This window comes from Falco rusticolus, chromosome 3 (genome assembly GCF_015220075.1).
Source record: "Falco rusticolus isolate bFalRus1 chromosome 3, bFalRus1.pri, whole genome shotgun sequence".
Lineage (NCBI taxonomy): Eukaryota > Metazoa > Chordata > Aves > Falconiformes > Falconidae > Falco > Falco rusticolus.
Window position 1 is genome coordinate 25079699 of NC_051189.1, and position 19981 is coordinate 25099679.

General features: G+C 36.9%; 1 protein-coding gene across 11 annotated transcripts in view; it reads right to left on the reverse strand.

Moving 5' to 3' along the window:
• OXR1 (oxidation resistance 1) overlaps positions 1 to 19981 on the reverse strand; it is a 290279-nt gene that overhangs the window by 38780 nt on the left and 231518 nt on the right. For 10 of the 11 annotated variants that reach the window (XM_037379603.1, XM_037379602.1, XM_037379595.1 and 7 more), the window contains 5 exons: positions 18066 to 18173; positions 16781 to 16900; positions 11628 to 11780; positions 5643 to 5827; positions 1384 to 2177 (listed from right to left, as the gene is read on the reverse strand). In XM_037379603.1, coding sequence (XP_037235500.1) covers positions 1384 to 2177; positions 5643 to 5827; positions 11628 to 11780; positions 16781 to 16900; positions 18066 to 18173 — 1360 coding nt within the window. The remainder of the gene's footprint in view (positions 1 to 1383; positions 2178 to 5642; positions 5828 to 11627; positions 11781 to 16780; positions 16901 to 18065; positions 18174 to 19981) is intronic. The other variant, XM_037379598.1, reaches the window with a different exon arrangement.

Here is a 19981-nt window from a genome sequence, read left to right on the forward strand (position 1 = left end):
TGATTATGTACTGTTACACAGTAGGTACATACAAATTGCATCATGCATGAAAACACTGCAGATGCACTCACTGATACAATCTTTTAGAAAACCACCAGAACTAAAGCATCCAATATAACTGAATTACAAACAATATTGATGCTTGCATTTTTTAGAAGTCACTATCAGCAGCTACTGCTAGCTGACATTTTTGCCAGAGGATTTCCTCTAATATTTAAGGCATTTTACACCTTGTAAGTCAAGCTTATCACAGAATGATGCAACTATTAACCGGCTTCAGATTTCAAAATTCAGTTACTTCCGTAACAGAAGGAAGAAAACAAACCGCAAAACCATCATATCAGATTCTGAAGCATAAGGTAAATTTCTATCAGCCAAAGAATATACCCCTCTATTCAATACTATCTCAACTTTTAACAATTTGTGTAAATAATCTGACCTTCAAATGCACCTATAATGCCTGTCACTAGATTGTTTTCTTTCAAGCCCCCAAAATATTGTACAAATAAAACAACTAGCTTATCTCCATTAGTAAGATGCTAAGGCATCAGAAAGTGACCTATGAATTTTTTATAAAGCAAAATCAAACACATACAGAAGCATCTTTAAGTTACTTACAAAAGATGCAGCATTTTTATATGAATCTAGTAACTTCAGCCTTCCAACATAACTTCCAACTAACAACCCCAGGGCCTGATCTTGTAAAGGAGGAAAGGTACTCAAGAAACAAACCTAGTTGTTCCCATATTCATAGCATTAGCTTATTACCATGCAGGTCTTTATCCTAAGAAATGCTTTGTGTGTGCTAAAACTCATTCTAATCAGCATAGAAGTATGACAAGATGCAAGTGAAACAAGATTTCTGGATGTATCAGTGTTAAAACTCCAGTGTTTGTTGCTCACATCATAAATGGTAACCACAAGGTAGACATGCTACAGGTAAGATGAAATTCATTCCCTGAAATTCATTCATACACATGTACATTGAGATCACAATTTAAGCAACAGCTAGGTAATTGCTAAAGAACATGTTTAATTTTGAGCTCTACTGTGACCAATGCATCACGGACCTAATTTTACAGGCTCATTTAAGTCTTCCCTATTAAGATACTATATTGCAGTATGACCGCAAATATAATTTCAGTGAGGAAAAATGACAGCAACAAATGTATCTGCATCTTCAGTTTCCTGAGGAATATTTTCCCCGCTGGTTTATATAAGGTACAACTTAGGCATATCTTCAAGCCAATAAGAAATACAAGCAATATATTTGGGGAGATATGTTCTACAGAATGAAAACTGACAGGAATTCTAACGAGCTGGAACGGGATACATCATAAATCTGAAGGCTAACACTGTATTTTCAAGTAATGACTCACTCACCTTCTAACTGCCCATCTCCTGCAGTCACAGTTTTCTGACTAATTTCTTTCTGTGAATCCTGTTGCACGTTCTCTCTTTGCTGCTTCGTTTGTTGCATAGTGTGGGTCTTCCAAAGTTTGCGGAGTTCCTCAGCTTCTGTCTCAGAGTCTTGAGTTTGCTCTCTCACTACTTTTCCTTTGCTGGTTGTCTTTTTCTTTTGAGAGTCTCTGGTATCTTTACAACATGGATATTCCTCTTCCATCTTACTGTCTCTTTCTGGTTCTTTCCCTAGTGAGGAATCTTGATTGTTGCCCACTGCTGCCTCTTGGTCATGCTCTTCACTACCATGTGATCCTTGCAAAGATTGCTGGAGGACATCTGCAATATTTTCACTGGGTTCTTGTACTCCCTTTATAGACATTTCAACACCTTCTGAACTTAAGCTGTGAGTGCCAAACTGTTTAACATTTACAACCATTTCAGCACTCGGTTTTAAGTCACTGGCAGCTTCATTTGAGTCTGAAATGATTGTTAAACATTCAGCACTAGTCTGGTTTATTGTCTGGACAGATTCTGATGATGCTCCAGAAGATTTCTCTTGTCGAAGCTCATCTGAGGAAACAAGTTCCTCACGTATTGGAGAAAGTTCTGATTCTGTGAAGACATCTTCTGAAAGGGACTCCTCTGTGCTCCTTGGGGCAGTACTAGCACTGTCATTGCCTGTATCCCGAATCCTGGAATCCATTTCATCTGTATTACTCTTCGCAGCTTTCTTGGAATAGCAAGGTTCCCTTACAGACAGCTGTTCTACATCTCTGTTGAGCAAATAAGAATGTTGTTATAGCAGGTGCCTTTTACATCAAGCTCTTTTCTTTACTAAGTTTTGTTTAATGCTGAAAAATTTGAAGGCGCTTTAAAAAAAAAAAAAAAAACCACAACAAAAAACCCCACAAAAGCCACCAACCCCACAGTGAAAAAAAACCCAAACTTAATCCAGAGCATCAGGAATAAGAAACAAACATAAACCATGTTCTTGTAACAGTAAACTCATAGCAGACCTTTTGGCAGCATGACACAGTTAAGACTTCTAAACTTCACGACACTGCGTTCACAAGGAGAAACTTTCCTATGACACCAACAGGATTGTTTGAGATGATTAAAGTGCAAAGATAAAATAAAACCCGGGTGAACAACAATAAAAAGCTACACACAACCATAATCTCCAATACTAGGTAGAAACAGAAGGTAGAAATCTTCCATGGTCTTTTAAGCTTTGTCTATCAAAGAGGCCAGTACAATTCTATAGATATGTCCCACCCTATCATGACGTTGACACCTAGCTCACTGGTAAGAAATGAATGGCAGAAATCATCTGGTCCAACCTTAACTACCTAAGCTAGTCAATGAAGAACAGCAGGAACCATCAGAGTAGATCTTTCCATTCTGCCTATGGAAAATACCCAAAACAGTTATAGCTTCTTCATCAGTCTGGTACATAAATTTGAGGCAACCTGTTATACAAAATAAATTGCAAAGTACTTGATACAATGAAACAGTTATGAGATGAGACATCAAATGTTGATAAACAGCGTAAGAAAAAAGCAAGCATAACTCCCCCCCTCCCCTTATTTTCCACAAAGGATGTAATATTCAAACCTGCCTTTCAAAATACACTAACCAGGAATTCTACGAGTTTTAGAGAAGGATGACTGCAAGGGGACTGTGAACATGCTCAGCTAGATCTACATGACTCATACTCTTCCACTGTTGTTGAAAAAATTGAGCAGTACACAACCTTCATAAAAAAGTTCTCATATTTAAACATACTTCTGACTGGAGTTCTCAGTATCATCTCCCTTGTTACCACAAGCGTATTACATCATCCATTACCTAGTACCAAATGCTTTTAAGTAGCTTGTACCTTAACATCCCATCTTGAAGAAGGATAAATCCACTCCACATTTTGAAAACTTTTTATTCAGTTAAGTCATATTACTGACATTACTGATACATCGCTAAAATTCAGGATGTTTGCAAAGCATATGCACCCTCTTACCCAAGTGTTAACACAAAGCTCACATTAAGCCTGTGCTGATATAGTAATTTTGCCTACAAAGTACGTGGATTAGTTTAGGATTTATCACCTATTAGACTGGCTCTTTCCTTAATATTTCAGGATTATGCTGTTAATAGGTTCTCTTGGACAAGCACAATATAAGGGTCATGAAATTCGTAAAACATCTGTATGTTTTCAGGTAAGATTTTTTTGGTCCCAGTTTCAGCATAGATTGTGGCTTATACATAGAAACCATACAACATGAAATTGCAGGTTTAAGCAGCAAAGAATTCATCAGGTTTGTGATCAGTTTCCATTATATCAATAATCATATTTTCAGCATTCAGATTGTTTTTCCAGTTTCAAACAAGCTTGACAGCTGGCAAAATTGGAAGAGGAAGAGAGGGTTAATTATAGCAGTGGAATATGTAGGGGATAAAAAACAAGTAGTGGAAAAACATGATTTAAGTCTCAAATACCTTGAGACACACAGGTCTTGGCAGATCTAGCTGTAGCTGTTGGGACTTCTGGTTACAGAATTAAATTTTATTTTCCCCAAATTTTATGAACATGCTTCAAATTTCAATGAAGTTTAAGGCACCAAAGTGCAGGAACTGAAGAAAATGCTAAGTTAGTATTCCATGTAATAGTTTGTGAAGTTGACAGAAGAGGTCAGCAGCACTGGACACACAGGGCTCTGAACACAGTGTGACCTTTTATTATTAGACATGTTTTTATTCCATATTGACTTATAATATAAACAAAACAGAAAACACACGTGCTACAAGAGCACTAGAATTTTCAGAGCATGGAAGGTAAATTTTAAGTCAACACTGAGTCATGAAGAAACTAAGTATGCCAAGATGACCACTTGTTTTGCAACTGCAATATAATGATTCAAACAGGTAGATTAAAGTGATCTAGTTTTCAAAATCTCATTACTTGCACTATACATCAATTGAAGTCGAAACTCTGAGCAACTTTTAAAAACTCAATCTGGAAAACAAATGTCCAGAAAGCAATCGCGTTGAAGACATCACTGTTCTACGTCAAAAGCCCCAGAAGTACTGCTATAGCAATGCATACATTTGTTGTTCTTTCCAGACAGACATGACTTCAGGCAGCGAACAAGACCATGCCAAGACGCCAGTTTACTACCAGGTCTCTGCTGAAATCAAGCTTAAAAATGGTGCAAGAGAAGTTATATCTTCTGGGTCTCCAGATATTTAAGATTATCAATAGTGTATGCTTATCTATTACCCGTAAGAACTGTACAAGGGCATTTTCCAGAGTTAATTAGTATCTTTACACCTTTCTTAAAATGGTTCCTTTTAGGAGTGACACATCAGGCAAACAGCTTTGCCCTCTCATACCTATAGACAACTCTACCTTGGTTAAAGCAGCCCATTTCCCTGAACTAAGATGGTCATGGTAGTCTGCAAATGTTTGCACTTTATGAACGGTGACAGGTAAAATGGCATAATTTTCATTATTTTTTTTTTTTATCCCTTTTTTGCTTTAGTGTCAGAATTTATCCTACTTCTGAGGACAGTGTAAAAATTAGGCAGACAGACCAGGATAAAGGTTTCTCATAATGCTGTTTAAAGTCAATTTTTATGCCTATCATGCTAAACACCAGCGATTAAAGTTCATCAATCCAGATTCACTCTGTTCACCCCAAACAAGGCTACACCTAAAGGCAAATATGCAGTTCTTTCCCTAGCCAAAAAGGGAAAAATATGCTCCTAATGCCATAAAATTACACATAAATCTCAAAATTAACCTTATAACCATTTATCAGAGCATTAGGAGTTTGAGAAGCAAGTGGAAAATGGTAAACAAAGATTTGCACCTAAAGCTAAGGTGGACTTTTCTATTCTATACACGAGTTTTTAAATTACCAAAGAATCAAACACATCTGTTACTGTTTTCATAGAGGGGAAGGGACAGAGGAAGTGGTGTCGTCCCTCTTGCTATACGCTGATTTTTAAGAGACTGTTGGAGAAAACTAGTATCCATGTATCTAGAAAAGGATTTATTCTATATAGTATATAAGATCCAAGAAGTTAAGGTAAAGCGCGTTTTTTCCAGGGTCTTTCCAAGCCAATCTTTGATATTGTTCTTCAGAAGGAAAACAACAGCACAAAATGTAGTTTTGCTATGGTCAGCAATCAGGCTACAGTTAATATTTACTCAAAGCTTTGTAAATATTATTCAGTCTTACATGGTTAATGAATCCTTAATTTTGCTGTCCGCAATTTCCTTATACAGAGCAGCTGACATCACTTCTTCCATTGGACACATGATGCCATACTCTTCACAGCCATTCTCTTGGACCAGAGGATCCATTTTATGAGGATCAAACATTATATTATTTGGCGTCACTAGCAGCACACCATTGACCGTACCCTAAAACGAGAGGGAAAAGAAATGGTAAATTTTCTCTTTCATATTTCAGCTTATTCTTCATTGTTTTTGTAGGAAAAAGGTGTTTTCTAATTGTTTTTAAAGCATCTTTATATTTAAAGCAACTTTATAGAGTTTCTTGTGTTTTGTAGTTATCTCCAGAAAAACAGTTCTGTTTCTAGAAGCAAATTAACACCATTTACTTTCCCAAGCAGTTTTGTTCCTCACAATGAATTAACAGTTGGGTTGAGTAAAACAAAAAAAACCAAACCAAAAAAAAAACCCCAAAAAACAACCAAACCAAACAAAAAAGAACAATCAACCACAAAAAAAAAAACCAACCAAAAAACAAGGGGAAGGGCCTTGCACCCTAAAGGACATGCTAGGCAGCTGCTCTGAGGAAAAGATACATCCTTCCCAGATAACCACAGGGCTAATTGCTAGTTTCGCAAGAAACTTAGAAACTTCAAGCACTGTTGAAAACCTGACTTTTAAAACATCTCACTTTCCATTTTAACTAAAGAATAATAAAAAGAAATGTCTTCCAAAACAGTCAATTATCTTCATTTTCTTTCCACAAAAGCAACAGCAGTATCTGATACAAGTCATTCTGACTTAATGAACCTCTTGACTGACCGAACAAATACATTTATAGAATTAAACTTTATTAAAAGTATTAAAATTTTTTGAAGATGCAGCTGCATCAAGATGCAGGTTTGGATGGATTTAATCATAACAACACTGCTGCAGTACATGAATACAAGTAGATTTTAAACTTCCTAGTACAAAAAAAATTTAAGAATGTTGATACGTATACTATGAACTGTAGGGTTCTTACAATACACATACCAAGCCAAACTTACAAAACACTTAAGACTTTTTTTTTATTGCCTGCTAAGGAAATGCATTAAACTGTTAAAACAATAGAGTCCGAGTTACAAACTGGGGGAAATCTAGCTTTAAGCAGGATGATAGTGATCCTTCAGTTACAGAACTTGAATCCTTTACAGATTTAGAAACACATTCAAAATCTTTGTGTTGATATGGGTGGGTGAGAGCATAGAGAGGGCTGCTTCATATGCTGCTGAAGCTCATCAGGAATTGAATAAATACGCAGCTCACTGATAAAATGTTTAGTAATTACAAACATAGTGTATTGGGGGGATTGTTTTCAAGAAGACATATCAGCTGTTGAAAGTACTCTGTATTTGGTCATATCTAGAGTAGTCTAAAAAATAAATTTAACATGACTGCAGAAGTCAGTGAGTCTACTCAAAAGTAGTAGACAATCAAGAGATTTCTTCTCTTTAAGCAAATACTACATCCATAAATTCAGTATGTAATGCAGGAAAGCAGCACCATTTCTAGATCTGAGCTCTTTCATTAATGACCACACATGAAGGTGGAATTTTATTAATATTCTGCAGATCTGACCCAGAAAAGTTAAGGCCATAGCCTTGATGGCAGTTGGGACTAAATAACCATTGTAGGTCCTTTCCAACTGAAGTATTCTATTCTATTACTTCACTGCCCATATGTTGCATGTTCTTCAGAACAGGCAGGTTAGAGAAAATAACAAAAAGTAAGGTTGTGTGACTGCTGTATCTGAAGGGTTTAAACATTCAACACCAAATTCTAAAATTACATACTACCCAGTAGAAACAATCAGGAATCAAGTTCATTGGAAAACTCTTCATTTCAAGGCTAAGATTTTGTCTTCCCTTGCTCACTATTTCATGAATGTTCCTTGATAAATTAAGTACACAGTAAGTACTAAAGCTTTTGAGGCAATGAAAGGAGGTGACATTTTTCTATGAAGGGGTGAGCTGTAACAACTGACATATCACCTGTGTTAACAAGGTTCAATGCTTTACTTGTGCTCTGAAAAGCAAGTTAAAAGACTACTTTAGCTGGCAGCCCAGGTCAAAAACTCATTAAAGAATATTTGATTGTGAAATAAGTTAACTTTCATAAGTCAATTTAACATTGCTTATCTGAACAGTAGAGTCACGTTAGAATAATACATATGAAGAACCAGTCTGCTCCTCATTCAATCATCTTGGTTCCTTGCTTTTGGAGCAGGGAGAAAGTTCTAAAGCCTCTCTCTCTGGCCTAGTTGAGCTGCTGAAAATAATTTGACTGTGAATATATTCTTCAAAGCGAAGAATAACATGAGGGCTTATTTACTAAGCAAAGCACTTTCTATGCTCTCACCTACCCATATCAACACAAAGATATGAGCTCAGTTTTTCCTTTGTGGTCATATTCTGTCATGATGTGTCTTCAGCACAGATCCCTTCTATGTAAGCCAAGTATTTGCTGAACATTTTAGAAACAGCTCTGGCTATTTTATACAAATTCAATTTTCAAAATATTTTCAAAAAAGTATTTTTACCAGCAAGATTGGCCAACAGCATGCATACTATGAACTTCTATATGACTCCAGTATAGCACCAGCATTTGCTCTAACCACCTAGTTTTCTAGTCCTGGAGGAAAAAAATAATTTAAAAAAAGTCTACAAGCAACTAAATTGATCATGGAAAACAGTGTTTTCAGACATACTCCACCAAATAAGTTGTTACTTATTTCTCTTGGACCATGCTTCTAATTCATTGCTGAGGCAGGGGAAAAAATATCAAAAAGTCTGTCAATGAAACTGAAGTAAAAATGAAGACTCTGCATATAGCTACTGAGTAGTTCAACATGATACTGTTACAGGAAGTTCTGGTTTGTGAACAAAACTCCCAGAAATACCACTTGTAGAAGTCAAGTTTCCTGCATGCGAGACATTCTAAAGACAGAAAATGAATTTCTATTCCAGTGAAGTTCAGATTTTACAGCCTCAAGAACAAATGCTGAGCCACTTTATTACTGAAAAACATGCAGACAACACACTAGGTTATTAAAAACAGATCTCTCCTGTCTTAAAGCTAGTCCAGAAAATTATTAATCTAGATAACCAAGAGCATGCATATTTAATTAGATTAAACTGCACCTGCATGCAGACACTCAATTCTGCATCAGTTTCAACTTCTCTCCATTAAAGTTCCTTAAACCTCATGAAGAAGGGAGCTTTAAATTCTACACAATACCAGAGACAGAAGTTTGAACAATCATTACAAAGGGAGGATTAGAGCCAAACTTTATGACATAGGTAAGCCCAAACATTAAGATTAGGCAGTTCAGTAAAACACACTGGAAGTTTGGGAGGATTTCCTGACAAGTGGTTTTCAAACAGGTGTTAGCTCTAAATAATTCCATTGCGTTCTTGAACACACAATGCAGAAGAAAAACTAACTCACAATTTATGAAACTTTTATCATAAAGATAACAATATAGTTTTATTCTTTATTTCTTGCAGAAGTTTTGAACCTCAGTGTCCACTTTTTCACTTTATGAATGATATATTTGTGGGGTTTGTGCCTGTATTTCCAGGTTGGTGGTTTTATTTGTTTTGGGGTTTTTTTGGTGGTTTTTTTTTTTTTAAGCCTTAGTGTTAGTAGTTTACCTACTACTTTTCAAAACAAGGCAAGTAAACTAGCAAACATAAGAAACAAAAAAGAATTTCAAAGCTCCTCTATTAGTTTTAGTTTCAATCAAGCAGACTGTTTAGGATACCTTTTCCTGCCTCCAACAAATAGTGCAAAGAATGAAAAACCAGAGCAACACACTTCTACAAAGAACCAGACTGTGGCTGCAAGAAAGGGCATGCCTACATACACAATAAACAGTGAGTTAAGATGCAACTCTGCAGCACACCCGTTACACTGATGTATTCTCTGACCAGGATGTGGCATAATCATAGCACCCCATTTTTAACTATGCCCAACACCCTGCCTCTAACACAAGCCATAGCCAGGTGACAGAGAGCAAACAGTAACACAGCAGATGTTTCCAGGTTCCAGTCACTCCATCTCGGATAATTTATGCGTGCTTGCGTAGGATGTCACAGGTGTGATTAAAACCAACACAAAGTATAAGCAGTCTTGAAAAGCAAGACCTGAGGCTGTCTTACTTTAATGCAAGCCCTTTTGTGTATGTGAAATGAAACATAATGAAAAATAGGTTTTCACTAGATTTTAGTTTATGAGCATCAGTCACAGTGATGACAAACTTCACATCTGAAGCCCTATATAACAGTTAATTATGAGCTTAAAAATCACTTTCAGTGTGGGAAGGAGAAGATCAATCTTTTAAGCTTTCTCCAGAAAACCTTTGAAGATTTATCATCCTGCATCATCAGGAAAGGAGAGGGTAAGACAACATGCCAGAAGACATTCCTACCACATATGACACAAAGGCTAAATTACATGCTAAACTTAAGGAATCTGGCACTCAAATCTGAGCAAGTTAATAATTATTTGCCTCCCCACCCACCTCCCCAGGTTCAGACTGATGCTGCAGTAGATACACAACTCTTTAGAAACCGAATTCTCCTTGAAGCTCTTAGAAAACAGGCTGTAGAGATACAAGCCAAAAACAGATGCTGGGAACACTCCCCATAATATTCTGATGAGGAATTACAGAACATGAATAATATAATCTAGTGTTAAAATTTAGAGCATGTTTTTCCAGTACAGCCAGTTTCTAACAGAGGCTCACAGTTCTCAACTCCTCTGCATCACAGCACTTAACCAGTGTTACAGTTACCGGTAAGTAAGAGCTTGGCTAGGATCAACCTAAGAAGTCACCCAGGGACAGAATGCAAGGAGTGAAGTAAATTAACCGCAAAAGTACACCAAAGTAACAAACAAAGCTTTTACCAGTACTTTCGCTCCAACTTCTAACATACAGCTCTTCCCAATATACCTGCACTGTCAAAAGGCTTCAAGTCTAGATATATATCGATCTGCAATCCTTTCCCTTGCCAAAGACAAAAAAACAATACGCAGTTTTAGGTGAATCTTGTTAATCTGTTTATCATTAGTGTAACTTATCTGCAAGCCTACTGCTGAGCAACACAATCAGAAGTATTTGTATATACATACTCAAGACTCCTGGTGAAGGAGGAAATACTATGATTGTTTTGAATTTCTTTGCATTCATTCCACTTGAGTGAAGACATGCTTTTTGATGATTGAAGTGTCTAATAGCAATTTTTTGTTGGGGTGGGAGAGCAATAGATTTTATTCTTTCCTAAAGTGTTCTGAGGTAAAGCCTTTTGACGTTATCTCAGTCTCTAAAAATCTGCAGAAGACTTGTGCACCAATGAGCCGAATGGAAATTAATTAAGTGCACTAACTTGGAGGCATTTCTGTAATGACACTGCTGAGAGAACCATAACTACTGCTGCAAAAAAGAAAAATAAGTAAAAGACCCCAGTATTTCTACCATACTATACCCAATGCAGAAGTGTTTGTTTACAGAATCAAAGGTTAATCCTGCTCATACTGTTCTGCTTTAGGAAAACAGAAGTAAAGGTAGCCAACTACATATTTTGTCATAGTTTAAGGCATGCACCTCTTCACTGTAAGTAAAGAGAATTATTTATGAGAGGTATTAACATAACAAACAGCCCTCATGCCCTCAACACTAGAGAATCACTTAATAGGATGGCTATAGGGAAGTTTGTCACAGGTTAATCCCATATTAACTGCCCGCACCATGTCCAAGAAACAAGTGGTCTGGGAATCCAAAGGAAATAGTGAATAGAAAACCTGAATATTTTTATATAGACATATGTATGTATATAAGCTGATCCATCTACCTATCAGTAACTAAATTTTACTGCATGTTTATGGTTTAAATGTACTCAATTTTTGCATCCCATATAGTAACAGTAAAACCTGAATGTTTAAGTACCTTGCCATTAGTGATGTACTTGCAATTAATTTTTAGAAATTTCTCTGTAAATGCTTCCTCCTCTTCGGAGGTAGATGATACCACTCTTGTAGGACGAACACATACATGTCCTGTTGAAGCAACCAACTCTTTCTGTTGGACTCCATCTGGATCCTAAAAGGGAATATTAAAGAACAAACAAACAAACAACAACTTAGCAACCTGGCTTTTTTGATATTAACTTTAAGAGATCTTCTATTGTGTAAATTTTTTCTTTGACACGAAAGCAAACTTAAAAATGGGGTTCCAAATCCACTGAGGTTTAGAAGGACTACTTCGACCTGACAGTGTACATAACTAATGAAGCAAAGCTTAACCAGCCCATAATAAGAAATGCAGGTGGGCAAAGACACACAGAATCAACCTGGGAATAAACAACAAAATAATGATCAGAACTCACAGAGGGATACTATCTGATATACTGTCACATGCAAAATTTGAGAGGAAGTTAGCAGAAAGGGTTACTTTCCAGCTTCAACAGAAGTGCTATTAAATGTCTCCCATAATAGTATACCCACTGTCGGAACGTCAGCTAGTCCAACCCTGTGCTCAGAGCAGGCCTAAGCCTGCATTAGATCATGTTGCTCATGGCCTTTCCAGTTAAGTCTTCAAGGCTGGAGAATCCACAGCCTTTTCAGGAAACCTGTGTTTAACCATCCTCACAGTGAAAAATATTTTCCTGTTATTTGACCAGGACCTCTCACGCAGCAACTTGTAGCTGTTGCTGCTCATTGTTTTACAATGGGCCTCTGAAGACCCCAACTCTCCTTTCGCTCCCTCTGACCTGTCTACTAGGTAGTACAACACAGAAGTCATGCTGTCCATTAGTATTTTCTTCTCCAGACTAAAAAACAAACAGTTCTTGGCTAATCCTTGTGCCTCATATGTTTCCATTCCCTGAACATCTTAATAGCATGTCAATCTTTGCCTTATACTGGAGGTGCCAGAAGTGGACGTAACACTGCAAATGCAGCTTCACAAGCCCCCCCAGGCAGTGGAATAACTATTTCCCTTAACCTGTTGGTATTCCTCTTTCATCTGCCACCTGGCATGCGATTAGCCTTCACCATCACAAGCAGACATTGTTCAACATCTCCACCAAGACGCTAGCCTGTATCTCTCCTTGGCCCTTAGCCTTTTTCTGCAAAGCTGCTACACAGCTACCAATCCTCACCTTGTACTGCCAAGTGAGGCTCTTTCTCTCCCAGACAGGTCTTTGCTGTTGTTGAACTTCATAAGGTTTCTGCTACTTCATCTCTCCAGTGTCTCTCTGATGAGCAGCCCTTGCCCTTCCCTTCAGTGTATTGACCACTTTCCCCAGTTTTTGCTGTCCTCCTGGCCCAAGCTTGCTGACAGTGCATTCTGTCTTCTGTCCCACCAGTCAAGTCACTGATAGGCAGATTATCAACAGTATTAGCCCCAACAGGAATACTCAAGGATTTGTAACTATTGCCACAGAAAAACAAAAAATTACCAACCACACAGACAAATGCTAAACCTCTTTGAGCCCAAAGATCCTGTCAATTATTCCAACCCATCTTGAAGCACACCCATTCAGGTCACATTTCCCCAGTGTTACAACACAGCTGCCTTAGGACAGTGTCAAAGGCCTAGCTCTAGTCAAGGTAAAACAACATGCACCACTCTTCCCTCCTATCTGCTGAGCCAGTCATCTCATCACAGAAAGCAATCACTTCAGTCAGGCACGATATACCCTTTGCAAATTCCCTCTGGCTATTTCCAACCATCTTAGTCTTTCACATGCCTGGACATAACTTCCAAAGGGTTTCCTTCATGACTTTCCTGGGCAGATAATAGGAAGAGTTCTGTAGCTTGCACTCTAACAGTACATCTAACAAAGCAGTGAACATGGAAACCATACCATGGACAGGATAGACAGTGAAAAAAATATGTTTTCAAAGAAAAGCTACATGTATAGCACGCAGGTTGCACCAAAGCCTGTTTTATAGTCACAGCAGCCCTGGTTTAGAGCTTAACCAACATCTGAAGACTGCCATTTCATAAATAATTGCTAATTTTACTTACTAATAAAAAAACCACTATTTATAAAAAAGCGTGAACTATGTTTCCTCTGGTTTTCTGCTTTGCTGTTTAGTTCTATTCACTAGTACAGATTGCAGCTAAATGCCTTTAACCATATCCAGGAACACTATGCACAATTGTTTTCAGCTCACCATCTCACCTGGCACTACTTTAACCTTTGTCAGCATCTTTTAATTTTAGTTAGAAAGCAAACAAAAGAAGCCAAAGCAACTTATAGAACACTGAACTGGGTTTTGCTGAAAAAGCTAATGGGGATACAACTAAAACCCAAACTTCCTGGAGATTAATCCTTCTTCTATATATGCATTTCTTCTAAAAATTACGTGGTCACCTTTGTGATGCATGTAACTTAGCAAGCACTGCAACAGTCCTCAGCTGATATCCAAGTCCACTGTGAATAAGCCAGCTATTTCTCATTCATATTGCCACGTGACACAGAAGCAAACAAACTACTAGGAGCAGACTTTGAAATTTAATAATTACACCGTTGTCACTAATTATTTTTAAGTGGATTTTAAATTTTGTAAGGTAGTAAAGCTTATTGGAACTTCTCAAATACGTGCACATCATGCTGTTGAATGAAGAAACCCTTCCAAAACCCAGCAGCATAAGAAAGGTTTTAAAAAAAAATAATATCTGAGTTCTTACACACACACTGACACTAACAAACTTACTGAAATACACACTAAAATTCTAGCTTAAGTGTAGCAACATAAAAAAACATGACAGGGTTATGCAGGTCATATTAGCCCCATGCTGTTTTGTATTTAGTCACATGGTTGTGTTAAGTTACTCACATGTTTTATCAAACAAAAGAACAGAACATATCATAGTTTATATTTTGCCTCAGATTTTGCTTAGTCATCTCACTCAATTTCTAGCAAGAACTCATTGATTTCAACGACTGTAAAAGAGAGAAAACTGCTTTACATTATACAGGGAGAATAATGTATCCTCTTTACCCTGAAATATGCTTAAATTTAAACTGCAAATCTGGAGTCAAAATTGGAGCAGAGTCGAAAGATGACAGAAATCCATACAGAGGCATTAGAGAATGTATGCTAGTATTCTTTCGCTCATAAGCACAACAGTCAGCAAAGAGAGGAGAGAAACCTGGAAAACAGGTGCTAAAAGGAAGAACAAACCCTCCAGCTTTAATTGCCCAAGTGGAAGTTAAGTGCTTTTGTGTTGCTGGATAGACTTTTTGAAGAACAAAACCAAACACACACACACACACAGAGAGTCCACATTGACAAGTGGAAGTGATATCTGTTTCCTGCTTTCTTTTGACAAACTGTATTTAGGAATCTCCCTTCCCTCCTCACGTGTACTTTGAAAGACCTCAGAAACTTTTTATATTGTCACATTGCTTGTTTGACTTTCCCTGAAGCATTTATGAACTGCTTGGAGCGATCCTTGACATGTAATGATATGCACAGAACAGCCCTGCAACAATACAATGTCAGTTACATGAAATTTAACACTCAAATTGTTGCTAACATTGAACTGCCTACACTAAACAAAACCACCTTTTGCGTAAAAGGATTTTAACTTTAAAATATTTTAATCTTTGTTTCTTCTACATTTTCAAGCTTTTATTTCTGCTTTGTGCATACACTCAATAGAAGTTCCAAATAAACTACAGATATGATTACATGATTAAGCCTCCTTATCTACTACATAAAACAAGCTATACAAATTAATTCACAAGAGCAAAAATAAAGTATTTTTCTGATATGGGATCTAGTTTATTGTAGGAAGAGCTCTGATTTCTCATAGTAAAGCTAACTATTTTCCCTTGAGTAACTGCTCACAACATATGCTATATGGGTAAGCCTATCCTAACACTTACAGTCATTCTGAGACTGATATGGAAAAAATGTATTCTTGCAGACTAGTCTGTTTCCTCTGCTACACCACCTTCTGTTTTCCATAAAACATAAAAGAAATTACTCTGTACAAATGACAGCAGACATCTCACGAGATCAGGCGTACTAGGTCAGACTAAAGGCGTAACAGCAAAACCAAACATTAATTTTCAGTAGAAGGGTCATCACAGCCTTTGTAATGCAGCTTGGGAACGTATTCACCAACAAAGCAATACCTTTAAATATAAACTTCTCTGGAACAAGTCATGCAAGCAAATAAATAAATGCTTTAAATCTCAAAACATCCTAAACTTTGAGCATACAGAACCCTGGAGTATACATTTGACAGCTTGACTGAGTACTATCAGGTAGTGTTATCAAAAAAGCTTGTTATCCAAGACAAAAGATAATAACTGGTAGAAGAATCACAGTGACATATTAAGAAACATCTGAATAAGGTCATAATTGCACGAACTGCAGAGAAGCTCAGGCTCTGATACTGCATCTTTCTGGTTGGAGTTCTTGTCTTGGAATTCTGTTAACAGTAAAGAGTGTTCCTAGAAAGACATGCTTTCACAAAGCTAGCTCCTAGCCAAAAATCTGCATTTGAGCTTAATTACACCACAGCTTTGATGCCTAAACAATTTTAGTATTTGAAAGTCTACCAAGGTAGAACTATTGAATAGAAACCAGCTATAATCAATTCTGATTTAGTCCTTCGCTGAGACAGACTCTTTTCTTTACCTCATTTTGCTAAATCAAACTAGAGAACCACCACACTCCCCTACAGGAAGCAGAGAGAGCCCTTACCTTTTAGCTGCTTGAGTATTCTTGCCAAAGCATCCTTGCTACAAAAACTATCAATAAGACTACAAACAAATGTTTTAACTAGTTCCGAAAAATAATAAATACAGAAAAACAACAGGAACTAGTATTTAAGACTTCAGCATGTAAGGATAGTATTTTGCTACAAATAAATTGCCTTCAAATCAGTTTTCACACAGAAAACTGTCACTTACAAAGATTAAAAGCTTTTAAAAAGGTACTATTTTATTTTTCAACTCCAAGTGTTGTTAAGTACTTTCTTTCAAAAACAAAAGGACAGTTTAAGAAGAAAGCATAGCATCTGTAACATTTATCTTGTAAGGGAAAATTATTTTCAAGGACAACAGGTATACCTACATTTACTGTAGCCTTGTCAAGCTCTGCTTCAGAAGATGTAGGCGATAGGGGACTTATAGGACTTAGAGAGGGGGAGCTGTCCACACTAGAAATGTAGTCTGGATCAGGAACATACAAAATCTATAAAGAAGATATAATGTAGTTAGAAGTTATGCTTTCAGGTTTACTTTACGCTTCCTACCAGTTCAGGTATATTTGCTATGCTTTCTCAAAATAAGCTATAAAAAAAAAAATCATTCCTACTCCCATTAATTTTAACAAAAATTATGAGTTGAGAGAATAACCAACATCACACAAAGTGCTTCTTAATTTTAGCTTTTCAAGTTTTAAAATGTTATCTTGATATAAGATTGATTTCTAGTCATAATAATAGAGGGAAAAGCTCAGACAGAAAGCATTAGAAGTACACAGCATGCCAGAGACACCCAATACAGTGTCCAAGGAAGACCTGCCCAATTATTTCTTTTGCTGTTTTTATTTTCCTTATTTAAGGAACCAAGAAAAAGGTTGGGAAACAAAATTCATAGATACAGCTCTTAACACTGAATGTAAGGGGGAAAAAAAAAAAAATCAGCTTAAGTTATTCACCCCTTAAATACATTACTCTGGACATAGGTGGCATTCAAGCTACCTAGACAAAGTTTTGCAACAAACTGAAATAAAAACAGGATTTTTTCAAACAGAGAGCTAATATTGAATGGCAAATTGTTAACACTGTAGCTGGCCTATCACTTGTTCTCAGAGGCGGCTTTCAAAGAGAAGTGAAAAGTGAAGGCAAAAGAGGGAAAGAAAAAGATGGAAGCAATAACGACCTATAAAAAGTGAATGATAGTTCACATACTGCTGCTAGACACAGCAAGTTGTCAGACTGGAATAGAAACATTGTTCAATTTATTACAATAGAATTGCAGGCAGTAGCATGGAGTCAGGAATGTTGTTTGTAAGCTGTACTGTGAATTTGTCTTCTGAGCTAGAGCTGGTAAACAGCCTGCTGTATTTGCAAAGTAACAACTCAGCTTGTACGCAATTGTTATTATACCATTAAGTAAATTTAGCTTTACAAGTCCTCTGATCTTATGTAAGAGAGACAAGATAGCTTCATTACATGTTCCCTTGTTAGAAGTTATTAAATAGGCACAAGGAATTCACCAACAAGAGAAAAGGTGAAAATCTTTTACAAAGCCAATAGGAAAACCAGTAAGAGTACTTTAACGCTTTCTCTGGTAGAGATGAGAAACAGAAAAATGTCTTTGTTGGGTAAGTAACATATATAGTGTAATAGTACCTGTCCAGGAACGACTGCTCTGGAGAAAAGCTTATTTAATTGAACCAGTTCATTGGGTGTTGTATCAAATTTCAAGGCAATACTGTTTAAAGTATCTCTTGATTCCACCTGTATCAATTGGGGAGAAAAAGAAAAACAAACCTGTAAGCAGTTAGTTCAAATAGCAGCTTACACATTTTATCATGTGTAGTTTTATCAAGATGTTGATGAACTTTTAAGTCTTTGTATGTTATGATTGCTCAAAAAACCCTAAAGCCCAACTCCCAAAAAAGCATACCTACCCTTAAATACTCATCTATTGCAACCCCATGTAAGGGCAACTGCCTGCCCACTACGTTGCCAGGGGGACGAAGTCTCAGTCACACACTCTGAGCTGAACTTCTGGTCTACAAATTCACTGCTGGGTACCACGAGTCCAATACATGACTGACTAGTTTCACAGAACCCTTCATTCTCCCTCTTCAACCGTTCTTCACTTACAGAAAAGCTAAAGCAATGTCTATACGGTAACACACTCTCTTCCCATTGAAATAAGCTTCTGTTAACTCAACTTTCAAGTAAAATCCATCACTAAGATAAAAAGCAAAAATACTGAAGCAAAACAGGTCAATGAGTACAACAGCAGATGGAGCATAAGCATTTTGAGCGAGTGATTTCTGAGCAAGGAATTTTCCAAGCCCATTTTCACCACCATCTCCCAAAATTTATTCAATATGAACAAACAGAAGGTGGCAAAGGAAAAAAGTTTTATTCACAGAGAGTATTTCAAAATAAAGAATTCGTATCAACCACTTAATGGTGAAGAAGATGCAAGAAGGGTGTATACAACAAAAAAGAATTTTGTGTAATGGCACAGAGCTTCATAAACACTGCATCAGGAAAAAAATTCAATCAGCTAAAAGAAGATGAAGCAATATAAGCGAAGCTACATTTGTGTTACTAAACAGGGAGCACAGCTAGAAAAAAAGAATATCCACTGACTCCTGTCTTAAATGTCTTCTCATTTGTCCCTCCTTCTATATCTGCAGAAGTCATACACCTTCCACTCTATATAAATAGCAAGTATCAAACTAATTATTCACAGGTTTAATTTTCCTTCTATTTTCAGGCTGTTCACTTTAACTTTTCTAGGCAATTACAGGAAATAATGCTTTCTCTTCTAAATTCCCTTTACTTAATTTTCAAGGGAAAAGTGAGGAAGGGGTGAAAAAGTAAAAGACAAAACCATGTTTTTCTTCATAATGTATGTTCGACACACAACTGTTTTGAGAACGCCATTGGCTACTATCTCTGCATAACCACTGGGTATCCTCTGCTCCTTCCCTCACTTCCTGAAAAGTATGCAGGAGCACCATGTCATGTATGCCTTGTCAGCTGTTGCTAGACTTAAACGTAGGTATCCTTTACTTCTGCTTGAATAGTTGAACTGGGGCAGAAAAAAAAAAATTGAGAGGAGAGAAAAAAAAAAAAAAGAGTCTCTGAGCATCCAAGTTTTAACAGTTTTTGGTACTGGCTGGCTCTGACAGTAGACCTTGACCTTACATAGTCATGCAGAAAAAAGGCAGCATTTGGAACCAAGACTGAAATACTGTTTCCATAACCACACTGCAATAGAGGTAAGTGATAAAACATACATTGGACTAGCCTACTTCCAGCCATACTCTGTTGTGGACTGTTCCAGTTGAATTGGTATATGCCATATAACTAATAAACATATGTTTTGCTGTCAGTACAATGTAACAAGGCACATTCGTTCTTCATAGGAGTAGCAAACGTTCTGCCAAAGTGGAAGAATACGTACCAACAGGTCATAGTGTTAGTTAGTATTGGGTAATTAAATATTTAGCATTTTAACACATTTTATTTGCATTGCAAGAGTAGCTGGCAAATGGCATTCTTATTGGCTGCAAAATAAA